The sequence below is a fragment of the Emydura macquarii genome, unplaced genomic scaffold (assembly GCF_026122565.2).
Source record: "Emydura macquarii macquarii isolate MOO-44397 ecotype Brisbane River unplaced genomic scaffold, CSIRO-AGI_Emac_v2 contig_2205, whole genome shotgun sequence".
Lineage (NCBI taxonomy): Eukaryota > Metazoa > Chordata > Testudines > Chelidae > Emydura > Emydura macquarii.
The window spans coordinates 7,252,315-7,280,029 of NW_027132342.1; the positions used below are offsets into that span (position 1 = coordinate 7,252,315).

The following is a 27,715-nucleotide window of genomic DNA, read 5'->3' on the forward strand; positions in this document are numbered from 1 at the left end:
CTGCACTGTAGCTGCTGACCACAGTATTCTAGGGGTGGTATAAAATAATTGATAGTAAATCAGTGGGTATTTTGTTATGGCCTTTTGTAACTCATCTGAATTAGTAAATGGAGGCTAGGTTTCTTTGGCTACTTTTATGTAGTTAGCTGCAGGATAAAAATCCACAACAAAATTCAGTCACAATATTTTTTCTCTGTGATGAGTGCTCTCTGGATCAGTTCTAACAATGACAAGATTTGTCATCTCATGACATGTAGTGTGAACTTTCTGCATTTCATTTGTTCTGCCAGCTACTTGTAGTTTTATGTTGCAGGTTTTCTTACTGCTACAGATGTGTCCAATTCTTCAAGACTCACTGTAAACGATGCCATATTTGGTGTGGCAGAAATGGGATGCGGGCTAGTTAAGATACAAGAGAGCATCTGTTGCTTTGCTATATAGATCCGTTTTTATTTTGTACTTATGGATATATAACAATACATCCTGGAAAGGGAGAAAGATGCAGTGTCACGGCAAGAGCATTTGATGGGAAGGTGTATATTGTTGATAAATAACATGAATTCACCAAGTACCTCTTGGAACTTAGTCCATGTGAGGAAAGTATTAGTGTATTTCTTATATACTAACAGTTTATATTTGGAAGTCCTATTACATCCAGGAAAGTGTTCACACAGAACAGGGTCAGGAGTTCCCATAGCTGTACCTTGCAACTGGAGATTGTCTCCCCCCATTTCCCATTGAATATGAAGTGGTTACAAGTACAAATAAGGTGTGCTAAACTGGTGACCAGCTTTGTATTTGGCTATTTTATAGCCACAGGCTGTCTTAATGGAGGACGTTGGTGTAAAGAGAAGTAGCATTGGAAATAACTAATGCCCCAATCCTGCCTCATGCTGGCAGACCCTTGCATTTGCAAGGCATCCCACTGCCTTCAGTAGGGCACCTCAATGGCTTAACCTAGAGGAATCCACCTGCATGGAGCAGCTTGCATGACTGATGCTTTGAGGGGGCCCCTCAAAATTATAATGGTTATTTAGATCTTCAGTTCTCTCTCTCCCAAGGAAATCACTGATGTTCTTTATATCTAAGGGAAGTTTTTGGATAAAAGGATGTAGATGTAAAGCAATAAAACACTATATACACACATATATATTGTGGTGTGGCACTTGATGGGGCATCTGCCCGGCACCCCTGGGTCTGGGGCTTCCCTCAGCCATAGCCTATAGCCCTGGCTGGGGCCCATGGGGTCCTCACTTCTTCTCTGCGGAGAGCTTTGGCCGTCCCAGCTGCGGCTGGTGGGGCGTGTCCGAGCTCGCCCTCTACTTCGGACACCAGCCCAGGGACCCTGATGGCAGCAGCCTCTTGCTGCTGGCTCACCTAAACTTTTAGTCTTTTCCTTGGGCTGCTTCCCCCCGCTGCCCTTCCCGGGCTTTAGTAGCCACCCTCCTGGTAGTGGCAGTTTCCCCCTACCGTGGTTCTGTCCTTCTAGTCCGCTCCTGCTCCTAGTTGTCATTCTGCTTCTTTCAGCTCCTGGCTCCTCACCCTCACAGCTCCCAAACTCTCACTTGGGCAAGAGCTTTTAATAGGTCTTGGGCGGGCCCTTAATTAGCCCCAGGTGGTCTCATTAGCCTAAGGTTATCCCTTCCCAACTGGCCAGGAACAGGGCACTGTACAATCTGAGGCTTACATACCTGCCCTCAGTGACTCTCTCATAGCCACTTGGCCATACCTTATCACAATACACACACATACACACACAGGCATACATACATCTACCTGTACCATATGGTAACAAACCATATCTATATCAGTGTATGATTGATTGATAGATGAGATGGATAAAATGGAATGGAAAAGAAAGATGGATATAATATTGAATAAATACTAAAGGTTCCATTTGAATTTTAGCTTTATCTTTCGGAGAGGAAGCTGTGTCAATTATGTATCCATGGCTTTTTTTGTTTGTTTATTTAACTGATATATGTAGCTAGATGCAATGAGAGGTACATTTTCTATACCAGTGTGTGTACACATTATCACACACAAGCCATATCAATGTAATGATAACAATGCAATGAAGAAATGCAAAAGAACTGTCCACAGCTTAGGGACTTTTCAGTTTTAAATGAGAAATCACAAATCTAAGGGTCTGAATCTTAAAATCTATCAACTACATCCAGAAAAGTTTTGATCACCAGAATTTTTTTAAGCTTAATACTTTCCTTCAGATGGGCAAGCCAGCTCAGATGTAATGAGACCTAGCCCAAACTCAAAATCAGACCTGAATCCAAACTGAGTGGAAGGTTTTAAATAAATAAATAAAATTATTCTTTTCCCATTTAATTCTCACATGCCTTTGCACTTTCTTGTTCTGCTTCGTAAGAGTAACAAGATACCAAAATAAAGACCATTCATGCAGTTCCTGGTTTCTAGAAAGTAAAAAATATTACTAGGACTGTTGCATGAGAGCCCAGAGTGACAGATTTCCTGTCCGATCTCTAGACAAGAGGTGGAAACCTCCCTAAACACTTCTCCCCAAGTAAAAATATAAGAGCTATTATTTCAATATATAATTTAAACTATGCAGAGCATGGACAACCTTAAAAAGCTTTAAGCTGTTGTTAGGAATGTACATTTTTCTGCTTCTACCATATCATCTTCTACAAAGGCAACACTTACTGATTGGAGGTAATCCATTCTGATTAGCCAATGATGTCTTTCTCCATGAATCAAGGTCTATAGGAGCTTTTTGCCTTTGAGATGTCTACATTTCATCTGAAAATGCAATCTGTACCAAGTGATCTGACCTTATTGTGACATCACATTCACTGTGATATCAGAGCATAGCAACAAATTTGTCCACAAAACATACTGCTACAATGTTACACACTGTATCAACATGGCAGCTTGAAATTTTTCTCCACAGGAGATAGAAGAATGTGGTCTAAATATATTTGATCATTTCATGTTGGATATATTGATAAATGGATTTTCCTCACTAGTTATTTTGCTGTTTGTATTCCTTTTGTTAATATTTGTTTGCAAATTAAAATAATTTCTGCCCAAGATTTTTCTTCAAAAAAGAATCAATGTGAGTTTTGATACATGTACATTAAAATAAAGTATATACTTAGTGGTTCTTTTAATCAGTCTTTCTATCTATCTATAGATGGCTTCTCTCATATTTCCAGTGTAAAAATAAAATAAAAAAACAAAGCAAGACAAAGAACATTTCCACAGGCAGAAACATGAGGCTGGGCTGTCTTCTCAACCACAAAGAAATGGTAGCAAAAACATACGGAGGACTTAGCCTTTGTCAGTGTCCAGACAAACCCCATTTTTACCTATTAAGGACCAAATCCTGTTCATCCAAAGATCACACGTAGCTGCTAAAACCTTTCACTACCCTCTTTTCACCTGGAGTCTATTCACAACATATACTACATTAAAGCACTAGGACCACGCAACCAGTCCTTAGTCACCACAAATTGTATGCTTCACAATAATCTCCTTTGTTGTAGTTGACATGCACTCTGGGTTAGCCTTTGTCCACAACCTTTAACACTTTGGGGTATCTCGTGTCCAGCTTTCTTTCCTTCAGTTGTGTCACCTGTCTACTGCAATGGACCCAAGTGTGTGACAGATTGATGCTCTTCAAGGGCCTGATCCAAACCCCAAAGTAAAAGGAAAGACTCTTATTGACTTCAGTGGGCTTGGGATCACATCCAAAATGACTATCACATGCTTTTTTCTGCCTTTGATCCTCTGGGATCATAGGAGGAAGGGAATTTGCATGGCAAAGAATGTGGTTTCTTGCCACCCTTTTCTTCTGGCATGCCTTAAAGAAAAGCATGGGAAGGAAAAACCTGGGAATACCATTCTGTCAAGTATGGGGAGGGTTTCCATTTAATGGTATAGTCTCTCTTGGTTTGGGTGTCTGAGAGTAAGAGATCTTATAAATGTTACTTAGTTCTTCTCTCCCATGAAATGTCTTCTAAATCATTTCTCTGTAGGCACCACATGCTGTGGTTAACAGAACAGCTCAACAACAGTCTGACTGTTGCAAAGAAGTGATATGCATACTGAGCATGGATCTACTGTTCCAAGATGCAGTAGTAACAGGAACATGCCCTGTCATCATCCTTCATTCTTCTACACTTCAGCTAACTTAACCACAAAGAAGCTGAAAAGGAAGGACAGGCAGTGTAGAGCTACACAATATATCAAGAGAACTCTCTATTATAAAATTGTTTGTACAAATCCCCAGTTCTAGGAGATTGGCAAGCTGTAGACAATACCCAGAATAAATGGTGAGTGCTTCATTCTATAGAGAGTGAATGACTGCCAGTTTAAACATCTGATGGCTCCTGAATCAAAAAAAGTAGTGTGTTCAGGGTGCAAGAGACAATTCTAGTAGGATAAAAGATTTTCTGACAATAAAAACAGGTAGTGCTGTCCTTATCTGAAAAGATACACACACACACACACACACACGATTGCTACTAATCTCAGAATTTCTTTAATATTCTTTTCCTTCACTGGATACTATTCACAAAAAAGCAATGGAAAGAAGGTCTTTGTCCGGTTGCTTTTCAATGGTCTCCGCATCTGCCTTTGATTAAGAAATCTAGCTTTCTAAAAAGATGCTATTCTCTTTGGATAGCTGCCTCCGATTGCTTTTGACTGTTGCTAAGAACTTTGGAAGTGCATGTGCATTCCACAAGGAAATACTGGAAAGCCTTTCAGAGTACAGGGAAGGACTGAGGAGGAAGCTATCTGAAATAGTTAAGTATTTTATCAGCAACAGTCAAGTACAGTATCAGAAGTCTCATTTCCAAGCTATGCAGCAAGCACAGTGACCTCCGGCTTGATGGGCATGATTTCTAATGGAGTCTGAGTGTACGCTGGAGAAAGAACAGCTGACACACCCTTACTATAAGACTATTCTTGGAAACAAAGCAATTGACAAATCTCAGTGAGATGGATTTTGCAGGCTTGGTATTTATAGTGAAAATAGTTAGTTGGGGGCCGGGGGTTGGGGGGGAGGGGGAGTTGTTGGTTTGTTTGTACCCAGCATGTATCACAGAGCAAGTTTTCAAAAGCACAGATGTTTTAAGCTTATGAGAATTCTCTAGCTCTCTTTTTGTCATTTTACATTAGATTTTATTGGTTTACTAGACATACATTCATGCTAAAATGAATGTATAATAAATGTTTGAAAATTAGCCTCTCTCTCTCCTCTCTGCCCTAAAAAAACAAGTACAAATAAGAATGCAACATTAGTTTTGGAATGGAAGCCCTGAATTATACTTCATTCAGCAACTTGGAATAAACAGTTCAGTTCAGTAGGACTGAAATAATCCTTTGCATCACAGTGCATTTGTAAAACATGGTCATTAATATGCTTTAATAACCATGTTTTTATAATACTCATTTTATGCTTGTCTAGACACAACCTACCAGTTAGATATTATCACTATTTTACTGACAAGGAAACTGAGAGATGAAGTATTTTGTTCATTGTCCCATAGGAAGTGTATGGGAAAGGTAGGAACAGAACCCAGCTCTCTAGTTTCTAAGTCATTTAGCACAACATTGAGCATTAGTGACAAGTTCATTATGTCATGGAGGGACTATACTTGAATGTGTGGGACCAGATTTTCCAAAGACCACAGTAACCACATCTTCCATTGTGACATTTACAGATAGATTTTCAAACAAGCTCTCGTGGGTGCTGAACCCTCTTGAAAATCTAGCTACTTATTTTGGCTGGATATACATTATAAAAGGATACCTGACAAATAAAAAACTAAATGTTTTAATATTTGTACTATATTATATATACATAGTACTGTAGCAGTACAGAAGTTTCTAAGGGCCTGCACAGAAATGGAAGACTCTTTTGCAAAGTCATCTTGTCAGGTATTAGAACTATCCATAGAGATGCAGAGTTATATTTGCTGACTCACTCTGATGTCATGAGCTGGTCCAGGTGTAAAAGAAAACTTGTGACTCTATGAGGTGGAGGGAACTAGAAAAAAGACAAAGAGATCCTGCAGGGAAAAAAGCTTACATGGAATAGCCAAAATCCAGAGACAGCTTATGTTGAGGTTTATATTCTATTGTTATTTAAGTTAATAAAAATGAACCCCATGATGGAGGCAATTTTGGACCATATCCACTGTGTATCTCCTCTGTGATTTGAGCAGAATGGTAACTCTATCTGCTTATAGGCATCTTTTATCTAAAAAGGTCCTAAAACACTTTACAGACTTCATAGACAGAGGAGTCACTTCCCTTACCACTACAATACAGCCAATGCTGGGGCAAAATCCAGCAGCAGTTTAACAGTACTAAAAGTTTAGGAACATAACTGAGGAAGACCACAGTATCTAATTAAAACTGTAGAATAAATGTAGGTAAGTGTAGTGTAATGGCTGTCATCACAATTGACTGATGACACTGGGATTAACATCCAAAGTCTTGTACAAACGGCAACATATTCAACAACCATAAAGGATCAAGAATTCAGTTTTCCATCTCATCCAAAATACAACTTCTCCAACAGTTCAATGCTCCATCCTATTTCACTGTAGCTTTGAATGAATACTGATGCAGGGACAAATTCATTCCTTCACCAACACTGCACTCAGCGTGGGGACTGAGGGGATGAGGGCTTGTGAGGGTGCCGGTCATGGTGCCGGTTATAGAGGACAGCTGTCCACACCACAGGCCTTCACAACTGGCTCTAATTGACATCTCCATAGAAAGGCCAAAGACTGAATAGGGGATAAAGACTAAATTACCCTCTCTCACTGTACAAAGTTTCCCCTCCAGCTCAGGATTACGGTATATTGGCACTATGGATAAAATTTACAATGCCTATTTTGTAACCATTGTGAGGACAAAGAAAGGAATTCACTCTCCAGGCACCTTTATACTGCTGTCAATTCACTTAAAATATTCAAATCCGTTGGCAAACATTGCTATATAACATAACACAAACAAACAAGCTGGAAAAATCTTCCAGCTCTCATTTGTTTTGCGGGGGTAGAGTGTCATTCATTATCATTAGGAACAAAGAGCACTTCATGATAATTTAGCAACACTGTTTGCACAGGTATATATCATAACAAACAATTTTTTCATTATTATTACTACTGTGTCAAATCTACCAGAACATAATTTGGTAAATCAGTATTCAATAAGAGTGGAATGTGTTTTATTGCCTACAGTAATAAAAGCAATTTTCCCCCTAGCTATATGAAAGTCGAGTGCCACTTGTATTTTAAATGTTTGCACAATACTCTTACTTTAAAAGAGAAAATTAAAATTGTATCAGCTCTTATTTTAAAAAAAAAAAAAAATCAGTCTCCCCTTTTCGATATTTGATGGTTCAGCAGTCAAAGAAACATACGGCAAAACTGCAGTTGGATGCTTTCCAAAAGCTTGTATGAGTGAGAATGCTAAGCTAACTTTTTAGAATGCATTCAGATAAATAGCATTATGATATTAGCCACACAGTAAATTATACTCGGTGGTGTGCAGAAGAAAACGTGCCCATACAAAGCCACTGGGGTATAACATCTGAGCAGTAGTTTAACCCACCTCCAGTTTTCAAAAATCCATAGTGCCGCTATTATATTTATATTGATCTCACCTTCTTCTGTAATGCCATAACCTCAACTGTCAGCGTATCAACTTGCCGATTCAGGCACTGGTTCTCTTCTTGCATTTTCCCCAGCATGACTTGATCAATGCGTAACCTCATTTGTAACATCAGGAACTGAGGAAGAAAAGGGCGAATTGTTAGACAAAGCAGCTTACATGATTATTAAAGCAGGAATCAAATGCCATCAAAGAGCCACACCATTATCAATAAAATTTCTTATACACAGCATGATGGAAGATAAGAAGTTGTCCCAGTTTCTCTTGCCACCCCTGCCCCCCTCCCCTCCCCCCAAAGTTCTTTATATTAATATTAATCTAAAGACTCATTAAAAATTAGTCTTGAAAGTATTTAAGGAGCAAGCTAGATATACATCAGTTTGTTTTAATCATGTTTTGCATTGCACTGCATTTTACCAAAAATTCATTCTTTCAGCAACTTAATTCACTTAATAGATCTTGTAATTGCATATTTAAAAAACATGGGATTTTTATTTATGTAATATTTGTTTAGCATTTACTGATTTTCTTTCTAATGGGTTTTCCTATAAACATGGAATTTGGGCATCTTGGTGAGCTACATAATTAATAATGCAACATATTAGGTATTCGTTATGATGAGGTTTTTTTTCATATTCTCTCATACACAAAGAGCAACCATGTACTCCACTCTCAATGACTTGTATTAGATTAAGAAAAACAGCAAAAGAAATAACAAGTGTAAAGTCTCCACGAGACAGCACAGTGCGTGAGACATACTTTGTGACGGCAATCTTCATGAACTGAAAGACCGGAGAGTCTCCCACAGCAGCAAGGCTCCTTAGAAATGTAAAGGTGCAGTACACAGAAAAGGATGTAAGTTACAGAAGTTTCACCACAGGCTTCACTTTCAATTTATTTGAACCTTAAATGAGAAATATCTCAGATGTGTTTTGTGTAATAGCTATGGGTCCAAAGGTGTCATAGAAAATGCTCAGTGTTTATTAGTAAATTCAACTACCCAAGCTGGAATGCTCTTAACTATAAGGTGCACTAATTTTGTCTGAAACAGTTTACAATAGTTTTCACAGAACTCCACCCATAAAATTCTGTGTTAATTTACAGGCAATATACCATCTAAACAAAATCTCACTCAGTGATCCATGAACCTGAAACTTTGCCTAGAAACTTCTGAGTGTTGGATTTTACAAACTCATCCTTTTGCAAATGCCAGATACACTACAACGACCCACAGAGAGGTAGCCAGCTCAAATCCAGTCTCACAGGGCTCAGATATGGTCTGGAAGCAGGAAGCCAAAGCTCTGCTGAGGCAGAGTAGATATGAGTACCAGTCCTGGTGCCTTATCCATGGAGCAGCTTTTGCATCAGTCTTAGATGAGGTATGTGCCCAGATACCCTTCTGATTGAAGGGTAAACATTGCAAGAGTACAGCAACATTGAGGAAAGGTGGTTTGCGTGGGGGAAAAGAAATGCTGGTCCAGGAGGAAGCTCTCACCCCTTTAAATATTGTGAAGGTAGACTTACATGTCACATGCTTCTTAACGTTTATTCTTCAGTTGCTGAAAGGCCAATAAAAAAAAAAAAACACTGCTCTAGCCACATGGCCACAATCAGGCATCCACCCCATATAGTCACCTGAGGGATTTCCTGGAATGCCACTGAGAAAAGAGGTAGGGTGGTGGTGTCAATTTCATTGGAGTAAACAGGCCCAGAGAGTCAAAGGTGTTGTTGGTTAGTCTCTTTTATTTTGTCAGGCAATCCTTTTGGGTAAAGACGACAGTGTAGTTGTGTGGTTCAATTCTGAGCAGTGAATGCTAGTCATTGTGATGGCCCTTGGGGTGTGCAGCACTGTGCGTCACCTTGTTGCCCATGCCTCTAGTGTGAGAGAGTCTTCTTTGTGATTAGCTGGGTGTCAGCTCCCCCACCATCCTGTTACCACTCAAGCGTTCTCCTCTGGGCTATGCCATCCCTTACTCTAACAATAGGTCCACCCTAGTGCTTGAGTCCCTCAGACGCATTCCCTTGTGATATCCTGCCTCGACACTGGCCACACACAGAATTACGTGTTTGCTGTTCCCAAAGGAACAGCACACACTTGCTTGTATGATTCAACTCAGGAGAGAGAGAGACAAGCTTTCGAGGTACACAGACCTCTTCTTTAGGTTTGGGAAACCTACTCAGAATGTCACAGCTAAATACAAGATGGAACAGATTGTTTAGCCTAAGTAGATGATATATATTTCAAGTGACCATTCAAGGTGAACTGTCCCATTAACATCCACCCCTTCCTTTCCTCCCTATTTCTGGAGGGATGTTGATAGGCCACTTCACCTGGTTGGTTGTGATCCCTTTCCCATGAATGTAAATGTGTTGTCTGTTTACTTCCTAGGTGCAGGATGAGGGGGTATCTGCTTTGCCTCCTACATATACCCACAAAGTTCACTGTCTGTTCACTTGGGTTCACTTAGACCCAAGGTTTGTTTTACCTGTGTGCTGCTTCCCTGTTGAGTTCACATCTCTTCCTTAACATCTAACTTCATATGTAAATGGACATCCATGGTAGTAGCTTAATTTTTACATCCCACCAGAGATATATATTTCTTTCCTCCTGTTTGGAGAAATATCTGTCTTTCACCTCTGCTGGTGACTAATACCTTGGAGATTATAAAAACATATTTTCAGCATATATACATAACACCTTGCACAGTATCTGTACATACATTTCACAATTATATTAATAACCAGTGACACTAGCTTTCATTTGCGACCTCACATGACAGTTTTTGGTGAACCAGAATTACACATATAAGAATCAGGAGATAACTGTACCCCTCTGTGCCCCTATGTCAATTGGCATTAAAAGGTTCTTGGGTTACAAGTCATTTTCCAAGATTTTAACAAAACAGACAGACAAAAGGGGGAAATAGAGATAGAATAGCCAAGGTGGGGGAAGAATGGCTTTTTGCTGAGTTCTCGGGCAGCTGATCAGACACACACAGATACTTTGGTCTGGCAGGTAAGCCACAAAAGCTTCTACTCAGGCTCACTTTTCCAGTCGGGGACACAATTTGGCTGGGCTGCTCAGGTTCCTGTGCTTTACTAGGCTTTCTGAGGCTGGGTACAGCTAACTGGGGAACTCATCCCATCATGCTGGTGCTGTGTGGCGCAGCTGCTCTCAGGATCAAGAGAAAAGCCGAGAGAGAGAGAAAGATAAGGGAGGGGACAAAAATGAACACAGGAGGGAAGGGAAGACAGAGCCAGATGTCACACAATAGATCTTGACTTTAGTGAGACTTTGATACTGTCTCACATGACCTTCTCATAAACAAGCTAGGGAAATACAACCTAGATGGAGCTTCGACAAGGTGGGTGTATAACTGGTTGGAAAACCGTTCCCAGAAAGTAGTTCTCAGTGGTTCACAGTCATGCTGGAAGGGCATATCAAGTGGAGTCCTGCAGAGATCAGCTCTGGGTCTAGTTCTATTCAATATCTTCATCAATGATTTAGATAATGGCATAGAGAATACACTTATTACGTTTGCAGACGATACCAACCTGGGAGGGGTTGCAAGTGCTTTGGAGGATAGAATTATAATTCAGAATGATCTGGACAAACTGGAGAAATGGTCTGAAGTAAATAAAATGAAATTTAATAAGGACAAATAAAGTACTCCTCTTAGGAAGGAACAATCAGTTGCACACGTACAAAATGGAAAATGACTTCTTAGGAAAGAGTACTGCAGAAAGGGATCTGGGGGGTCATAGTGGATCACAAGCTAAATATGAGTCAACATTATAACACTGTTGCGAAAAAAAAAAGGTGCAAACATCATTCTGGGATGTATTAGCAGGAGCAATGAAAGCAAGACACCAGTAGTAATTCTTTCACTCTACTCCGCGCTGATTAGGCCTCAACTGAAGTATTTTGTCAAGTTTCTGGGTGCCACATTTCAGGAAACATGGGGGCAAATTGGAAAAAGTCCAGAGAAGAGCAACAAAAATGATTAAAGGTCTAGAAAACATAACCTATGAGGGAAGACTGAAAATATTGGGTTGTTTAGTCTGGAGAAGAGAAGACTGAGGGGGTACATGATACCAGTTTTCAAGTACATAAAAGGTTGTTACAAGAAGGAGAGAGAAAAATTGTTCTTATTAACCTCTGAGGATAGGACAAGAAGCAATGGGCTTAAATTGCAAAAAGGGTGGTTTAGGTTGGATATTAGGAAAAACTTCCTGTTAGGGTAGTTAAGCACTAGAACAAAGTACCTACGGAGGTTGTGGAATCTTCATCATTGGAGATTTTCAAGAGCAGGTTAGACAGGTTAGACGGTTTCTCACAGTATTCTTATCAGCAAGTTAAAGAAGTATGGGTTGGATGAATGGACTATAAAATGGATAGAGAACTGGCTAGAGCATAGGGCTCAACGAGTAGTGATCAATGGCTCCATGTCTAACTGGCAACCGGTCACAAGCGGAGTTCCCCAGGGGTCGGTCCTGGGGCCAGTTTTGTTCAACATCTTTATTAATGATCTGGAGGATGGGGTAGATTCTCAGCAAGTTTGCGGACGACACTAAGCTGGGGGGAGTGGTAGATACCCTGCAAGGTAGGGATAGGATACAGAGTGACCTAAACAAACTGGAGGATTGGGCCAAAAGAAATCTAATGAGGTTCAACAAAGAAAAGTGCAGAGTCCTCCACTTAGGAAGAAAGAATCCCATGCACAGCTATAGACTGGGGACCGACGAGCTGGGCAGCAGCTCTGCAGAAAAGGACCTGGGGGTAACAGTGGATAAAAAGCTGGATATGAGTCAGCAGTGTGCCCTGGTTGGCAAGAAGGCCAATGGCATATTGGGCTGCATTAGGAGGGGCATTGCTAGCAGGTCACGGGAAGTGATTATTCCCCTCTATTCGGCATTGGTGAGGCCGCATTTAGAATATTGTGTCCAGTTTTGGGCCCCCCAATACAAAAAGGATGTGGACAAGTTGGAGAGAGTCCAGCGGAGGGCAACAAAAATGATTAGGGGGCTGGAGCACAGGACTTATGAGGAGAGGCTGAGGGAACTGGGCTTGTTTAGTCTGCAAAAGAGAAGAGTGAGGGGGATTTGATAGCGGCCTTTAACTACCTGAAAGGAGGTTCTAGGGAGGATGGGGCTAGGCTGTTCTCGGTGGTGGCAGATGACAGAACAAGGAGCAACGGTCTCAAGTTGCAGGGAGGGAGGTCTAGGTTGGACATTAGGAAAAAGTTTTTTACTAGGAGGGTGGTGAAGCACTGGAATGGGTTACCTAGGGAGGTGGTGGAATCTCCATCCTTAGAGGTTTTTAAGCTGCGGCTTGACAAAGCCCTGGTTGGGATGATATAGCAGAGGTTAGTCCTGCTTTGAGCAGGGGGTTGGACTAGATGACCTCCTGAGGTCCCTTCCAACTCTAATATTCTATGATTCTATGACAGACACCTGTCAAGGATGGTCTAGATCAGTGTTTCTCAATGACCGGTCCATGGACCGGCACCAGTCCCTGAGATCTCTCTGACATAGTATAGGAAGCCTGAGATCTCCCTGACACGGTATATGAAGCTTGTGCCTGGTATCAAAAAGGTTGAGAAACACGTCTAGATAATACTTAGTCCTGCCGTAAGTGCAAGGGACTGGTTTAGATGACCTCTCAAGAAGAACTTGCTGGTACAGCAGTGATGATCAGGTGTGTCGAGGTCTGGGTGCCATCAGATCCATTGCTCCTCAAGGCTCACAAACAAAGGACAGAGTCCCTGGAGTAAAGCAGAAGTCAGCCTTTCCCCCTCCTTCAGAAATCCCCTAGTCAGTCTGCCCCATCTTCTTCTTATTCTTCTCCCCAATTAGGCTGAATTTCCAATACACCAATTTTGGTACACTGATTTTTGGTCTCACACTCCTCTTGTTTACCAGGCATGATATCAACACAGTCCTTGAGTTATATCAGTGGGCCTTTTGTGTGTGGACTAAGCTGTTTTTTTCCCTTCTCCCTTTTGTAACTTTTCCCATCAACATTTGCTATAGGCGATTGGTACATTTTAGCAACTTTTATCCACTTCCCCACAGCTGAGCCCACTTCTGGGATAGACCTGCCAGGCCCCAATTATTAAAAACAATGGGAAAAAATTTCAGCTGCTTGAGCCATGACAACATCTAATCCTTGGGAGATGAGGGGAACCAAACAGGGGTTTGTTTCCCAAATCTAGTCAGTAGTGACGGACATGTAGGAGCCTGGGTATTCTCAGTTCAGTTCCTATTAGACAGGTATTTGCCTCACATTGACAGCCGCAGCACAGAGGGCCAGGAGTGAATGGCCATGGAGACTGAACTATCCAGCAGGATCCATTAAGGTCAAGTTTGAGGCACACTGGCATTGTGCTCTTCTCTTCTAACTGTGTTTGAAACAGAGGGGACCTCAATCCAAGGATCTGTTATTTCAACTTCACCAGCAGTAAATTCACACACAGGTACATTTTTATTATTATTATTTTAAAGAAAAATCACACACTGTCATACCTATCTATCAGCAGTACTTAAGACAGCCATGACTAATTCCATACATTTTCAGTCCATTATGGATATTCCCATATATAAATCATTGAAAACCTCATCTTTTCTGAGGTTAACAAAACACACAACTCAGTCCATTTTTAGATAAAAATTCTATGTACTAAAGAATATGCTTTAACACAGGGGTACTAAGCCCCTGGCTTAAAATGTGGGTGTGTGGAACTACATCATCTTCCTGCCAATATGTAGTTTGATGATAAATTATGATTTTTATTTAATGAAAGTATATAATTATCTGTAATTAAGATGTGACAGATGTGAATGCTAATTTTGGCCTTCTTTATCCCGTTGTATCCTTTGATTAAAGGCACTATGAAAGTGCAAGTTGTTGTTATTATTCAAAGCCATATCCAATAATGTATTACAATGCTAAAAATTAAAGTATAAAGAAAGCAGCTGCAGCACACTTTTCTCTGTACTAAAATAAAACTCTTTCTCCTCAAAGGTTTTAATTTTTAAAGCTTTTCCCAGTCACAAATCCAGATCAAATTTAAGATCCAGTCTGTCTAAAAGAAATTATGTACTGAAGTTTATGGGCAGGGTGTGCTGTTATTGGTTGGCTTGGAAAGTTGTCTATAAGCCTCTGTAATTATATTCTCCCAATTTTATTGTGACTTTTGGAAAAAATTGCCAAATTATAGATTTTTTATATGTAATGCCATTTACAAACTGTTTTTCCACTGGGAGTCTCATTTATTTTACCAAACAGAAGATGCGAAGGGCCATAAATGTTAAAACTATTTAACCTGCAATATTATGGTCCCAATCATACCATAACCAGTTATAGGGCTATGTTAACTTTGCATCTTTTGCCTGATGCAAGTGCATTGTGTATAGAGTGAACAAGAGCACCTGGGTTTTATTTTCATAGCTCACTGCCTTGCTATGTGACCTATTTTACTTATTTGTAAATCAAATGAAATAATACTTACCAAGCAGGGGTGTTGTGAAAGTTAACACACTAATAGCTGTATAAAGTGTCTTGGGAATTCCACATGAAAATGCAAAGTATTTCCAAATCTAAATAAATTTCAAGCCTGGGGTGATAGGACTTTTAAAGCAGTTCAATCTTAATAGTTAGGTGTTTAATTGTAAACCCTGTAACCTTCATTAAAAATAGATATTGGCCCTGTTTTTGTGGTCTAGCCAAAGAGCATTTAACACAAGTCCAAAGGAGTGGGGAAAAGGTGGTTTTATGCCACCTTTGTGCCTTCTTGATCCTGGCAGCTAGTGACAAATCAGATCAGTCTCCATTATAAATGAGAGCAACCTAAAGACAGGCTACCAAGAGTCTCCAGATGCCATTATGGATCAGTTATAAAAAAAAGATGTCCCAGACATCCCACTTTTTCTCTGTGTCCAATGACAGCCAGAAAAAAACAGGCAGGGTAAGAGCCCCTATAGCAGTTCTACACCATTAATGATCCAACTACTCGGGAGGAATTCTCCAATGATCACTTAATCCAGCTTTAAGGCTGCTTTGTGCCACCAGAACACTGCAAAGAATCCCTAATGAATGGGTGAATCAGGCCAAAGAAATGTTTAACTGCAAGGAACAATGGAAAGTCTACAAATGCTCTCTTCCCAGGGCAAATAGTCTTTCACAGTCTGTATTCCTCCCAAATGGAACAATGCTTTCAACACTCTCATTACTTACTTCCTAAAATACTTTTGAACATGTTCATAAGTATTTGAAATAAGCATAAGCATAAGGCGAGAGATATACTGTAGTCCCATTACAGTTGCCTCAGTATGTGACAGAACTGAATGTGGTTAAGCTATAGCGTATGGTTAACCCACTGTACTATTACTACTCAATCTGATCCTATAATGTCACAGGATTTGGGTTTGGAATAATAAAGCCGCTGCCTCAATCCTGGTGAAGGTAGACTACATGAGGGGGAGGGAAGCCTGACAGAGTGGGGCGCTCTGTCCCCAGTGGTGTCAATACTATTATGAATGGTGATTCAGCTAAGGTAAGAAGCCCATCGAAATTCCTGTGTATCTACAGTGATTCTAGGCTGTGCACGTGGGATGAATTTCACCCCAGGGCAGGCAGCCCACACAAGGATCTAGGCAGCACTTAAATTCCATAGGGCTTGGAGTGGGCCATCTCCAATGAAGCGAATTACAGGTTTGGATGAATAAAAGGAAACGCTCTATTTGCGTTGTGCTACTTTCCCCAGTCTTCGAGTCACAACTTAATTTTGCCAGCAATCTCCTGCATTCCCAGTGCTAATATTTGGGTTTCAGGAAGAGCTTTCTTCTTCACACACCAGTTTCTCCATCTGCTCGATCCTCAAGTGAAGTCATAATCCTATGTTTATGACATCAGTGTGTTGCTATGGAAACAACATAACTTCTCTCCCAGAGGTATGCAGTGAGCATAAAGTGCATACAGAAAGGGATGGATGAGGTGTCACAGGACTGAGGAGAGCCTCCCTTAGAAGCAGAAAGAGAAAACAGTGTACAAAGATGGAATAAAGGAAAAAGCTGAAGTGCAAAAACCGGGAGACAGGGATGCTTAAAGCATCCTTTGCACCTGGGGAATTGCTTTGTCCCCAGCCTAAGTTGGAGCAGGGATTCTCACAACACAGTTTTTGGTGGCCTCAGAGCCCTCTTGCAGGTGGCCACTCTGACAAACCCATCTGTCCTTGCCTCCTGCCACCCTTCATCAAGAGCCCGCCCCAGGGAAGGTGGGTCAGGAAGTCACCGGCCATCTGCAGAGTCCCAGGCTCCCCATGCCCTGGCTACACAGGAGCAGGAGAGCTGCCCAGGGAAGCACCCTGGTGACCAAACATGGCAGCCACCTCCATGGATGAGAGCCACCTCCAGTGCCACGCACACCAGCCCCACGTGTCTCCAGAGGTGCACCCTGGAGGCTGCGTGGCACCGATCCCTGCTGGCAGTGCCACCACAAACAACAAGGCAGCGCATCTCACTGCCCTTGGTAATAGCTATACAGGAGCAACAGCTGGACACTGAAGGGAGGGGCCACTGCTTTGCCCCCCCTCCAGTCTTCACTCATCCTTTGGAGGCTGTCATGGCCACAAAAAAATCCGCTGGTGGCCGCATTTGAGAAATCCTGGATTAGAGCAGCCTCAAGACTGCCTCTGGCCACAAAAGCATAGCTGGTACACTGCTTTCCCTATCCTCCTCTCTTCCCAACACATTCCCTCTGGCTCCTGGCATGCCCCATACATTGGAATGACATAAGAGGGGCTCAGAAACCTCGTTATGCCATGGGTTTCTCTCAGTGAGGAGATCTGCCTGTTGCATGACCTGTTTACATGACAGAGTAGCATAAAGAGGCCATAGTGGAATTGAGAATAGGGCTCAGAGGATTTTCACTGGCGTTTCTGACAGTCTAACTTGGCCTGCAGATTTGGAATTACTGGTAGTGATGCATAAGACAGGGAGAACATCTTGAGTTTCGGCTCCCAGGGTGAGCCTACAGTGGCAGCAGTTAGGAAAAACATCTCTTTATTTGTGAGCTGAACAGCTTTGTTCTAAAAGTCAATGAAAGTCAAACAAACATGGAATCCTAGGATGTTTATATAAACAGAATCACTCTTCAGGGAAGAGAGGAAGTGACTCACTAGCTCAGGATGAAAGGGGGAGGGGTTCCAGAGAAAGGAAGAAGCCTACACTTATGCAGCACATCACTCACATGTTCCTCATTAGTGACCCAGATTTACTAGAAGCTCACAAACATTGAATGTTGAATCCCTTTCTTTGCTGTAAATTATTGATATTAGTAAGGATGAGGTTATAGAAAATGTGAGCTATGCTAAAGAAATTCATCTCACTTAACTCTTTGCCTAGTACACTAATCATTTTCTTGTGCCCTTTATTCCATATTCCGGCCATCCTAGGTCAGGAAGCATTAAAGAATGAACCCTGCTTAAGGGAAGTCCTTGGAGAGGGACTGATGAGATTAGAGTGAAGCAAGTACAGCTGGATAGCAAGTTTTAAATAAAGCTGGTCAAAGATTTCAAATATCTATATTCATCAATGGAAAAAAAATCTGCGCCCCACAAAAATTAATCCCATTTCCCACCTAACTCTTGTTTTAATATTATTCACAGTTTCTATCACACTATTGGTACACATGCACATTTACCATTGTATAGAGGAAGACCAAAAAAATGTTGAATACTGCCCCATTCTTACAGTTAAAAAAATTTCCCTAATATCTAACCTAAATCTCCCTTGCTTACTCTGCAGCAAAGAGATTTAGGTTAAATATTAGGAAAAAAATTTCTAACTACAAGAATAGTTAAGCATTGGACTAGGCTTCCAAGGGAGATTGGACAATCGCTCTTCCAATGATGAGGATTCCACAAACACCTGTCAGGAATGGTTTAGGTTTACTTGGTCCTATGGGACTGAACTAGATGATCTCTTAAGGTTCCTTCCAACCCCACAGTTCTGTGATTCTGTGGTTCAGGGCATATGGCAATATTTAATTAAAGGGGCCACTAGCGAGGAACTTTCCCTGTGGGTATGTTATTTCTCGGACTACAGCAGGATATCATTCATGTTCCTCTAAAGCAGTTTATGTTGGCCATTGTCAGACAGGGTATCAGACTCAGTAGACCATTGCTTTGATCCATTAACGCAATCCCTGTGTTCCTGTGCAACCAAGGTATGTTGATCATGGATCTATATTTAAGTATCATATAGTACATCTGAAAGATTTCTCCAGAGATTCAAGAGATTTCTTTAGACACTACGAGCCAGATTCTGCTCTTACTCCTAATTTACGGTGGTGTAGGTAACTCAGTTTAAATTACTAGGGTTATACTACCATAAATCTAGTGAAAGAGCAGAATCAAGCCCTATCCTTTGAGGGTAATCATGAAAGTATGCTGAACTACTGAAAAACAATAACAAACCCATTACGTTAACAGATCTAGTAGAATGAAACAGCCTCCCAAGGGAAGAGGCAGAGACCCTACTTGGTAGGTTAAATAGAGACATTTAAAACACACTGTACAGGAAAACTCAATGCACACCTATCATCATCAGTGGCGGCTTTGCCTTAATGTTCAAAATACAACCTGCTCAGCTTTCCACCTGAACAACAGGGAGGCAAACAAAGAACTCATCGTCCAACTCAATGGATCATCCCTGCCATTCTCAAGCACCCCAAATTATTTAGGGGGTAAAGCCGGACAGAACCCTTTCTTTCCACCATCCTATCAATGGAATGGTAGCGAAAGTGGCAGCCCAGATCAACCTGTTGCGGAGGCTGTGCAGTTATGACTGGGGTGTGGATTTCACAACCCTGCACTCTTCTGCTTTGCCACTTGTGTATGTTCCAGCAGAATACTGCGTGTCTGCTTGGGACAGGAGTACACATACACCTAGGTTGGACACACATCCCAATGCTGCCCTTCACATTATCAGCGGATGCCTACGCCCCACATCATCTTACAAATTGCCCATTCTGTCTGGTGTTCCACCCCACCACCTGAAATGGCTGGGCTGCTACCAGGCAGGCAGCATTCAAAGCTGCTAACAGCCTGCTCCACCCCCTTCATGAAAGGATCCTCCAGTCTCTGCCAGCTCAACGCCTCAGGTCTTTCGTAAGAGCAACTCAGGCCTTCATACAGGCAGATAGTGGCCAAAACCAGAGTGAGTGGGTCATGAGCCAGTGGAGGAAGGAACACCACCTTGGCAGACAACAACAACTGTCTCCCATCTCCACCTCACTCATAGGCTGCAGCCTGCCATGGAAGGAGTGGGCCTGCTTAAACGGCCTAAGGACAGGTGTTGAGCAATTTAACTCCTGCATGCACAGCTGGAACCTTTGTGCTGCTGCAGCCTGGGAATGTGGAGAAATACAAACAGCGGACCATCTTGTGGAGGAATGCCCCAACCACCACTTTAAAGGAGGATGGGTCTCCCTCAACCTCCTGAACGACAACGCACTGGAATAGCGGAGGTCTGCCACATACAATTGCTGAATGAATGCTCGAATGGAAGCCTACACCACATGCAAGAAGAAACAGAAAAACTCCACTAATACAGTAAATGACCTGATAGATCTTCCTTTGTCTCGGACTTATGACATTCTTCAGTGCACTCCAGACTAGTGAGGGGCTGTGTCATCACCTGCCCTGCAATCTTGGGTGCCTCACAATGCTCTGCTGCTGTAGCTCCCGCCTAGGCTGCTCCCAAACAGTCTGTCAGCATACAGGTCATATCCTGAGTGTCTGTGTATAGCTGCAGCCTGCCAGCCACACTCTGGCTTCCTGAAGCCTTGGTTACTACTTGCAAGCTGACCCCAACATACCCCCAGTCCCAGATTCCCCCCTCCCCAAAGTGTGTGTTCTGCACTGTCCAGCCCTCTCCTGGAAAGTCCAGATATATTAGATCTGTGGCCCCTCTAAGGCGATCAACATACTGCAGTCTACCACCATAAATGGAGTTACCCAAACAATTCACAACACTGGATTATGGTTTAAATAAACTTGTGTTATTCTTTAATTAAAACTAAAGAGATAGGTTTTAGGTGAGTACAACTGATGAGGTGTTAAAGTCAGAAACGGTTACAAGAAAAATAAAGATAAAATGCTTTCTGAACTTAAACTTCAAGGTGAAGTTCCTTGTCTCATGTTCCCAGTAACACTGCTGACTGAACTCTCAGGCCAAGATCTGCTCCCAAAGTCCAACAGCTGTTTCTTTTGTCATCTTTGGTGAAAAGAGAGATGGATAGGGAGAGAGAACTTGGGGTATTATCACTTTTATAGTCCAGCTCCCCTTTGAGATGCATTTTTCTGAAGATTACCCCTCAAGGTTTTATTCAAACAGTAAAGAAGTCTACATGGTGTCTAGTAGGGAAAGAGGTTTATGCTATTTTTCACCTCTATGTGATGAAATGCAGCTTTTTCTTGTCTCCTGTCTTCCCTCTCTCATTGTCTAAGAGCCCTGTTTATAACATATATAGATATAGATATAAACTGAGGTAAACATACATTCCTTTATTTAGGACCTGCTTGACCAGTTCTGCCTAACTGGGGCTATATGGGTTTGAACATGTGCCACCAATATCATTGGGGGGGATTCATAACTTTACATATAATGTTGCTTCATACATTCTACTATAATATTATTGACCAGCAAGTTTTTAGTTTTCAAATGATATCTTACAAGACATATTTTGCACAAAGATTATTACAATACTATATAGGGTGTGAATGCAGAGGTGCATTCAATTACACTTATGTTATCCTTCAAAGGAATGGAAAGAAAAATGAGAAAAGAAGAGGAAAAAGGAGTGGAAGTTTGGGGCCAGATTCTGTCCCACACTATGTTGAATTGCGCAGTACTCTGCAACTAATTGCACTGGAATCAATAGGGCTCCTCACTGAGGCAGGGCTCTACACACTGACAGCAACGGTGGCAGAATCTGGGCACAGCGGTAAGTCGCTGATACAAAGGCTAGCCTTCAGTCTTTACGGTAAAGGAAGACTGAATCCCATCTAGATTCTGTTTTACATTTATATTTGGGAATATACCCAGCCCGGGGATTGGCTGAGAGCCAAATTGACGCCTGGCACAGGTTAGAGCAGCCTTAGCGCTGCTCTAATTCACACAAAACTATAATGACCTCATTATACTAACAAGAATTGTCTGGCACCATAATCTCCAGGCTCCAAAATGCTTCATTTTGCCCCGGATTAGTTTTGGGAGACTTTTCATGGTCTTTAAAGGACACTTGATCAAGCCCTAAGAGAGGAAGCATGTTCTCAAAGCTAAAGATAGGATCTGCCACATTTGCCATTTGACCTTGGACAAATCACTAAATCACTCAGGTTTCCCTCTCTATAAAAATATGTACAATACCACTCAGCTACCTCCAAAAGGATGTTGGGAGGCTTAATACATTTATATCTGTGAAGGATTTGGAAATCCTTGAATGAAAGGTACTACAGAAATGCCAAATATTCTTTTAGTACTCAGACAAGTCTTTGATTTCAATGAGACTGTAGTTACATAAAGACTGTATGCTCATCCCCCTACTGTGTGACCCATTACAAATTGACATTTACTATTTTGCTGTCTTTACGTTTACCATAATTCATAGTATTTGCAGTATTCTACCAAGCTGACTATAATGTCCCAGATTTAGGACAAAAGAAATAGCATAATCCTAAACCTCTGGCCTGATTCTCTTCTCACACTATTGTGAATCAGGAGTAACTCCAATGAAATCATTAGAATTATTTCAATGTAAAATACTTGCAGGCAAGAGGAGAATCAGTTCCCTTTTCTTTCAATAGATCCAATTAGCAGGGCTAGAAGCAGTATATACTTTATAGTCTCTAACTACCTAAGGTACCATTACAATCTTCAGAACCCAAAGTTAGTAATGAATTCTTCGGAGTGAAAAATTGGGTCAGAGCATGTCTCTTCTATACCTTGACTTCTAGCATTATCGGTCATACACTATATTAAGCTTCCATTTATAAATAATTTATTTAGGGTTGAAAGATGAATAGATGTTATATTAGGTAGTGAACTGTTAAGAGTCCAACAGGTCCTTACATGGAACCATCTAACACATATAAGCATGTTACAGACCTGAATAGTAACATCTATTAATCCTTTATAAATGAACCTGAATAAGAATTGTGACCATATTATTCTTAGGTATCAAGATCTTAGAAACATCCTGCCTTTTCTCTGAAGAGAGACACATTTAGAACACACAATAAATTATAATTCTGCTACTGCAATTTCATATGCTTATGATCTTTTCTTGAACTTCTTCCTTCACAGCAATTTGTCTCTTTACACCAAATGAAACTGTTCCCTTGGCTGCTAATTCAGATTAACAAATGTCATAGATGTTTAACAGTGTCAATGCCACCTTCCTTTAACTTTCAGATTAGGATATCTGAGGTCAGTTGGTCTGATGTGCTTTTGTGGCAGAGTTTTAACTGTTTCTTTGAAAGATTTTGGCCATCTGTACCTGTATGATCTACCAACACCAAGTCAGACAGTTTATTACTGCACCACTAGATCCTCAAACAGGACAGGATTTCTGTTCATTGTATCTAAAAACAGTTTAAGGACAGTTATGTTCCCACCTTTTTTCCTCATGTACACAGAGAACATTCAGTTGACACTCCAGCTTCTTAGCTGCCCTTGACGAGCTTACAGTCTAGTACGTGCACATTCTACATTTCAGTAGAAGTCTGTTGTCAGAATGGATTTTGGTGATATTGGGTCAGATTTCTTTCTGCCTTTCACCAGTCCCCAATGTAGTATTAAAAACAATCAACTACTGCTATGGAAGAGTTGCTGTTGACTTAGACAACTGATCCAATCTCTACTGAAGTCAGTGGAAAGACCTCCCCTTGACTTAACTGGGCTTTGGATCAGTCCCTTATCCATTATTCCAGGATTGTGTGTTTTCCACAGCAATATTACTGCTGTCTCCAGAGTGAATTCTGTATCCCAGACTTAAGAGTTAAACTCTCTTTGCCAAACTTTTAATCTTCATAAACACAAAATATATAAATCTAAAGAAACAGAAACTGAAATACTGCAAAAAATCTGGAAGTCAACAGCCTGGGCAGATTTGCTATTGTGTCTCTCTTGCAAGATGATGTAGTTGGTGCTGGGGGGTGAGGATAAAGAGAAAAAATGAGACAAAAGGATTCTGTATTATTCAGTAGACAAACAAACTGATAACTTCAGGATTCATTTTCCTAAACCTGACCCACCATTCCACAGGCAAGAATGTAAGGGAGCATTAACGATACAGTACTCTCAAGCCAGAGGGGAAGGTGGGAGTGTCCTGAGTGATCACATGTGCTTTGTTTTTGTTGTTTTAATTTATGTCTTCAGGTTCACATGAATTCGAATAATATAAAATTAAAAGCCTAGAACATTAGATCCTACAAAAATGCTAGAAAATTTATGAGAAAAATATTTCCACAACATTTTATCTTCTTAAATAAAGCAGAGCTCTTGTGGGTTTTTGTTTTGTTTTTTTAACCACTTATGTATTCTCGGTAATTAATCAATGTTTTAGGAAAGAAACCTAGAATTATAAGAACTCTATAAATGTTTAAATAAGAATTCTTTTACATTGAATAAATATTACCTATATTATTTTTATCACAAAGACTAATGTTTGAAATGTTCTGATCTTACCAGGGAATCTATTGACTTTGGGAGTTAATAGATAATACAATATTAAGTACACATTTACAGCACGACAGGACGAGGACACCCACTGATCAGAAACACTATATAAAGAAGAGCTTCTGATGAACTGTGGTCATTTGCCCCCTCAGGTTTTCCCCAACTGAAGTAATATGTCATGGTTCCTGCTGAGATCCAAATCCACTCCCATTACAGTAAATAACAAAGGGTGGAATTTTTTTAAAAGGTCCACAACCCAGACTTTTAAAAGGTATTTAGGTGCCTAATTCCCATTGATTTCAATGGAAGTTAATCGGGGCCTAAGTGACTTAAAAGCATAAGTTCCACTGACTATCAGTCACTGAGGAACTTCAGAAAATCCCATTTGATTTCAGTGGGATCAGCAATAGGTCCGGGGCTCATTTGTTAGCTAAAAATTTGTGTTAAACCTTCCACTTGGAATTCTACATAGCTGAAAAGGCCAAAAGTAGAATAAAACTCTGGATCCCACTTTACATTAAAGGTACATTTATAAGTGTTAATAAATAATTAATTTAGAAGACATTAGAAGCATATTGCAGGCACAGGTATGCTTTTAACCATCTATAATGCGTACACAAGCAGAAGGTTTTGCAGATGGTTATAAGCAACTTACTGACCTGTTAGACTGTATAACCATTCATATAAATTGATCAAACATTTATTGAAACATTTATTAATCCTTTACAAACTATATAAATGAATACTTAATATGAAGTGTGACCAAGTTTGTTTTTAAATTTGCCAAGTCCTGCACTAAAACATAGCAACAAAAATGGGGATATTCTAATTTATATGGATTCTACAGATTTGTTAGCACTATATACACCTTTCAAGAGCCCCTCATTCCAAACAGTGTTACTCTGCGCCATGACAGGTCTGAACATTAAATCAGACCCTGTAATGAGATCTGGTAATTAAGGTCACTGCAGCTCTCAGGCTGAAATTGATTGCACAAAGGCAAGGGTTATGATCATAGCCAGTCAAAAAAGCCAGCTTGGTGAAAGAGTCGAACAGGCACACAAATCAAGAACTGATAGCACTGAAACTGTTATTTGTGACTTCTGACAAATGAAGGTTCTGATCTATTCCCTCATCACCATACTCTATTAAACCTCAGCTCAAATCAAAGGAATTCAGCTGTGAAAAAATGCTTTGCATCACACATTTGCAGCACGTTATTGGCTATCATATGGCAATTACAGAAGAGTATTATACTCTGCTTAATTTAACATTTAATATCTGTTTCTACACTATTCTACAAAGTAAAGGCTTGGGGGTTTGGTTTTCTTGGGGGTTATAGAGTATGTGTGTCTCTCTCTCTGTCTCCCCCCACCACATCCTTCATCTCCGGAACACTAGGGATGGGCCAAGCTCAATAAGTTCAAAGTTCCATATGGATAACCACCACAAAACGTCCATGATCATCTAAAGTAACTGAACCTCGTGTAGCTGCAGTTTGGGGATAAAACCTTAGGAGCATCCAGGGAGATTTCCAGTACTTCCTGCTTCTGATTGGACAGTATTTCTAGCTCAACAATCTCTCTAGACGGTATTTCAGCACATTCATTTCCGACCCTGGTTGGAATTACAAAGTAAAGATGTCCACAAAAAAATAGAGGGGAAATTGCTTCTGACACCTGAGAACCATAAAAGCTTGTTTCAGAACCAAAGTATGAGTTTTGAGATTTGTGACAATTTATTGCATTTTTTTATACTGAAAGCTCTTCTCTATTTTTTACTCATAAATCTCTAGTGCCCTTTTACTAACGGGCCAGATTTAAAATCCAAGCCTCAGAACCTTAAACTTCGGGAAGTTTGGTTCTGCACTTTGTATCTTGGACCCAGTTTCTAAGCTCCAATGCTGCAATGAGCAGGTCTCTTCAATAGCCTGGAGCCCCAATGACTTCCATGGGATACCATATGTAGATAGGGGTTTTCTTGTTCACTGTTCAGGATCAGGGCCCTAGTTTGATATTCACATTGCAAGACGTTTGATATTTTTGCTTGTGCTGTTATAGGAAAGTATTCAGGAGCTAAGGCACTATTTTACATAGACCTAATATTATAATCTGGTTATCTGATATTCTAATTTAAGAGTTTCTTAGTCTCATCAATGGAATTTGAAACAAAATGGAGACCATCTTAGCTTTAACAGGAGTTGCTTGTTTTCTGCTCTGCTAATCTGCTCTTAATGGAAAAGAATAAGCAAGCAGACAATGAAATGAAAGAATGAGTAATAAGAGTAAGAGTATTAAGTAATAAGTATTAAGAGTAATAGTATACCATGGTTCTTCAAAGTTCTATATTTTGAAAAAGCAAGACCCATTTTGTACTTCTATTAACAAAATAAGCTGCACATCACTCAGCAATTTCTAGAAGAATTTGTGGATTTCTCAGAAGTGTCCCTCTTCAGACAGGACATATTGCTGGTCCCTCAGATAAGTGGCCTAGACAACTAGATGCATTATGTTGATTACGACTTTGACCCTATCCTAATCATGGCTATATTTTGCCAGCTTTAGATGAATGTATTTTTGTTTCAGCTTTCAGTGAATAGGCTGTTCAGCAAGGATAATTTGCAATTTGCTGTTCTCTAAACAAAATAAGTCTTGGAAAAAAGCACACATAATTAGCTTTGCTTTAGTGTCAGTGCATTGTCCAGATTTTTTTCCCTCCGGCAACTATACAATCTACTGTACAACAGGTGCAGTACTATATAATCTACTGTACAACAGGGGCTTGGGCTCAAGCAAAGGTAAGAGGATTTCAGTTCTGATGATAGTGAACTTGATTACATTGACAATACAGGGAAGAAGAAAATATCTTTACTGTTGATCTACTTGCACATTCTGTCCTTTCAACTCACAGTCGGTGGTAACATTGTATTACTTAAGATAAACATTTCGCATGCCAAGTGTGCCGTTGGGAAAATCTCTATTGGACAAAAGGGAAGGTGAAGGGGTGAGAAAATGAGACTTATGGAATGCTACCACTGGTTAAAACAGTTTGGAGAAACAGAGAGAAAGTGTGCATTGCAGAGGATCTAAGGAAGATTTTCACACCTGCGTCATTCTTTTTAGGTGACAAATCTGTTGATACCTCGATCTGTCCCAGATCTAAGTATCAACAGAGAGAGTTTTGGAACAAATTGATAAATTCAACAGTAATAAATCACCAAGACCAGTTGGTATTCACCCAAGAGATCTGAAGGAACTCAAATATCAAACTACAGAACTAACAACTGGGGTACGTAACCTATCAC

General features: G+C 40.6%; 1 protein-coding gene across 1 annotated transcript in view; it reads right to left on the bottom strand.

Annotated features, from left to right (window-relative positions):
* LMNTD1 (lamin tail domain containing 1) overlaps positions 1 to 27,715 on the bottom strand; it is a 229,503-nt gene that overhangs the window by 178,896 nt on the left and 22,892 nt on the right. Inside the window, exon 6 of the mRNA XM_067559264.1 lies at positions 7,661 to 7,786. Within this exon, the coding sequence (XP_067415365.1) occupies positions 7,661 to 7,786 (126 nt within the window). The remainder of the gene's footprint in view (positions 1 to 7,660; positions 7,787 to 27,715) is intronic.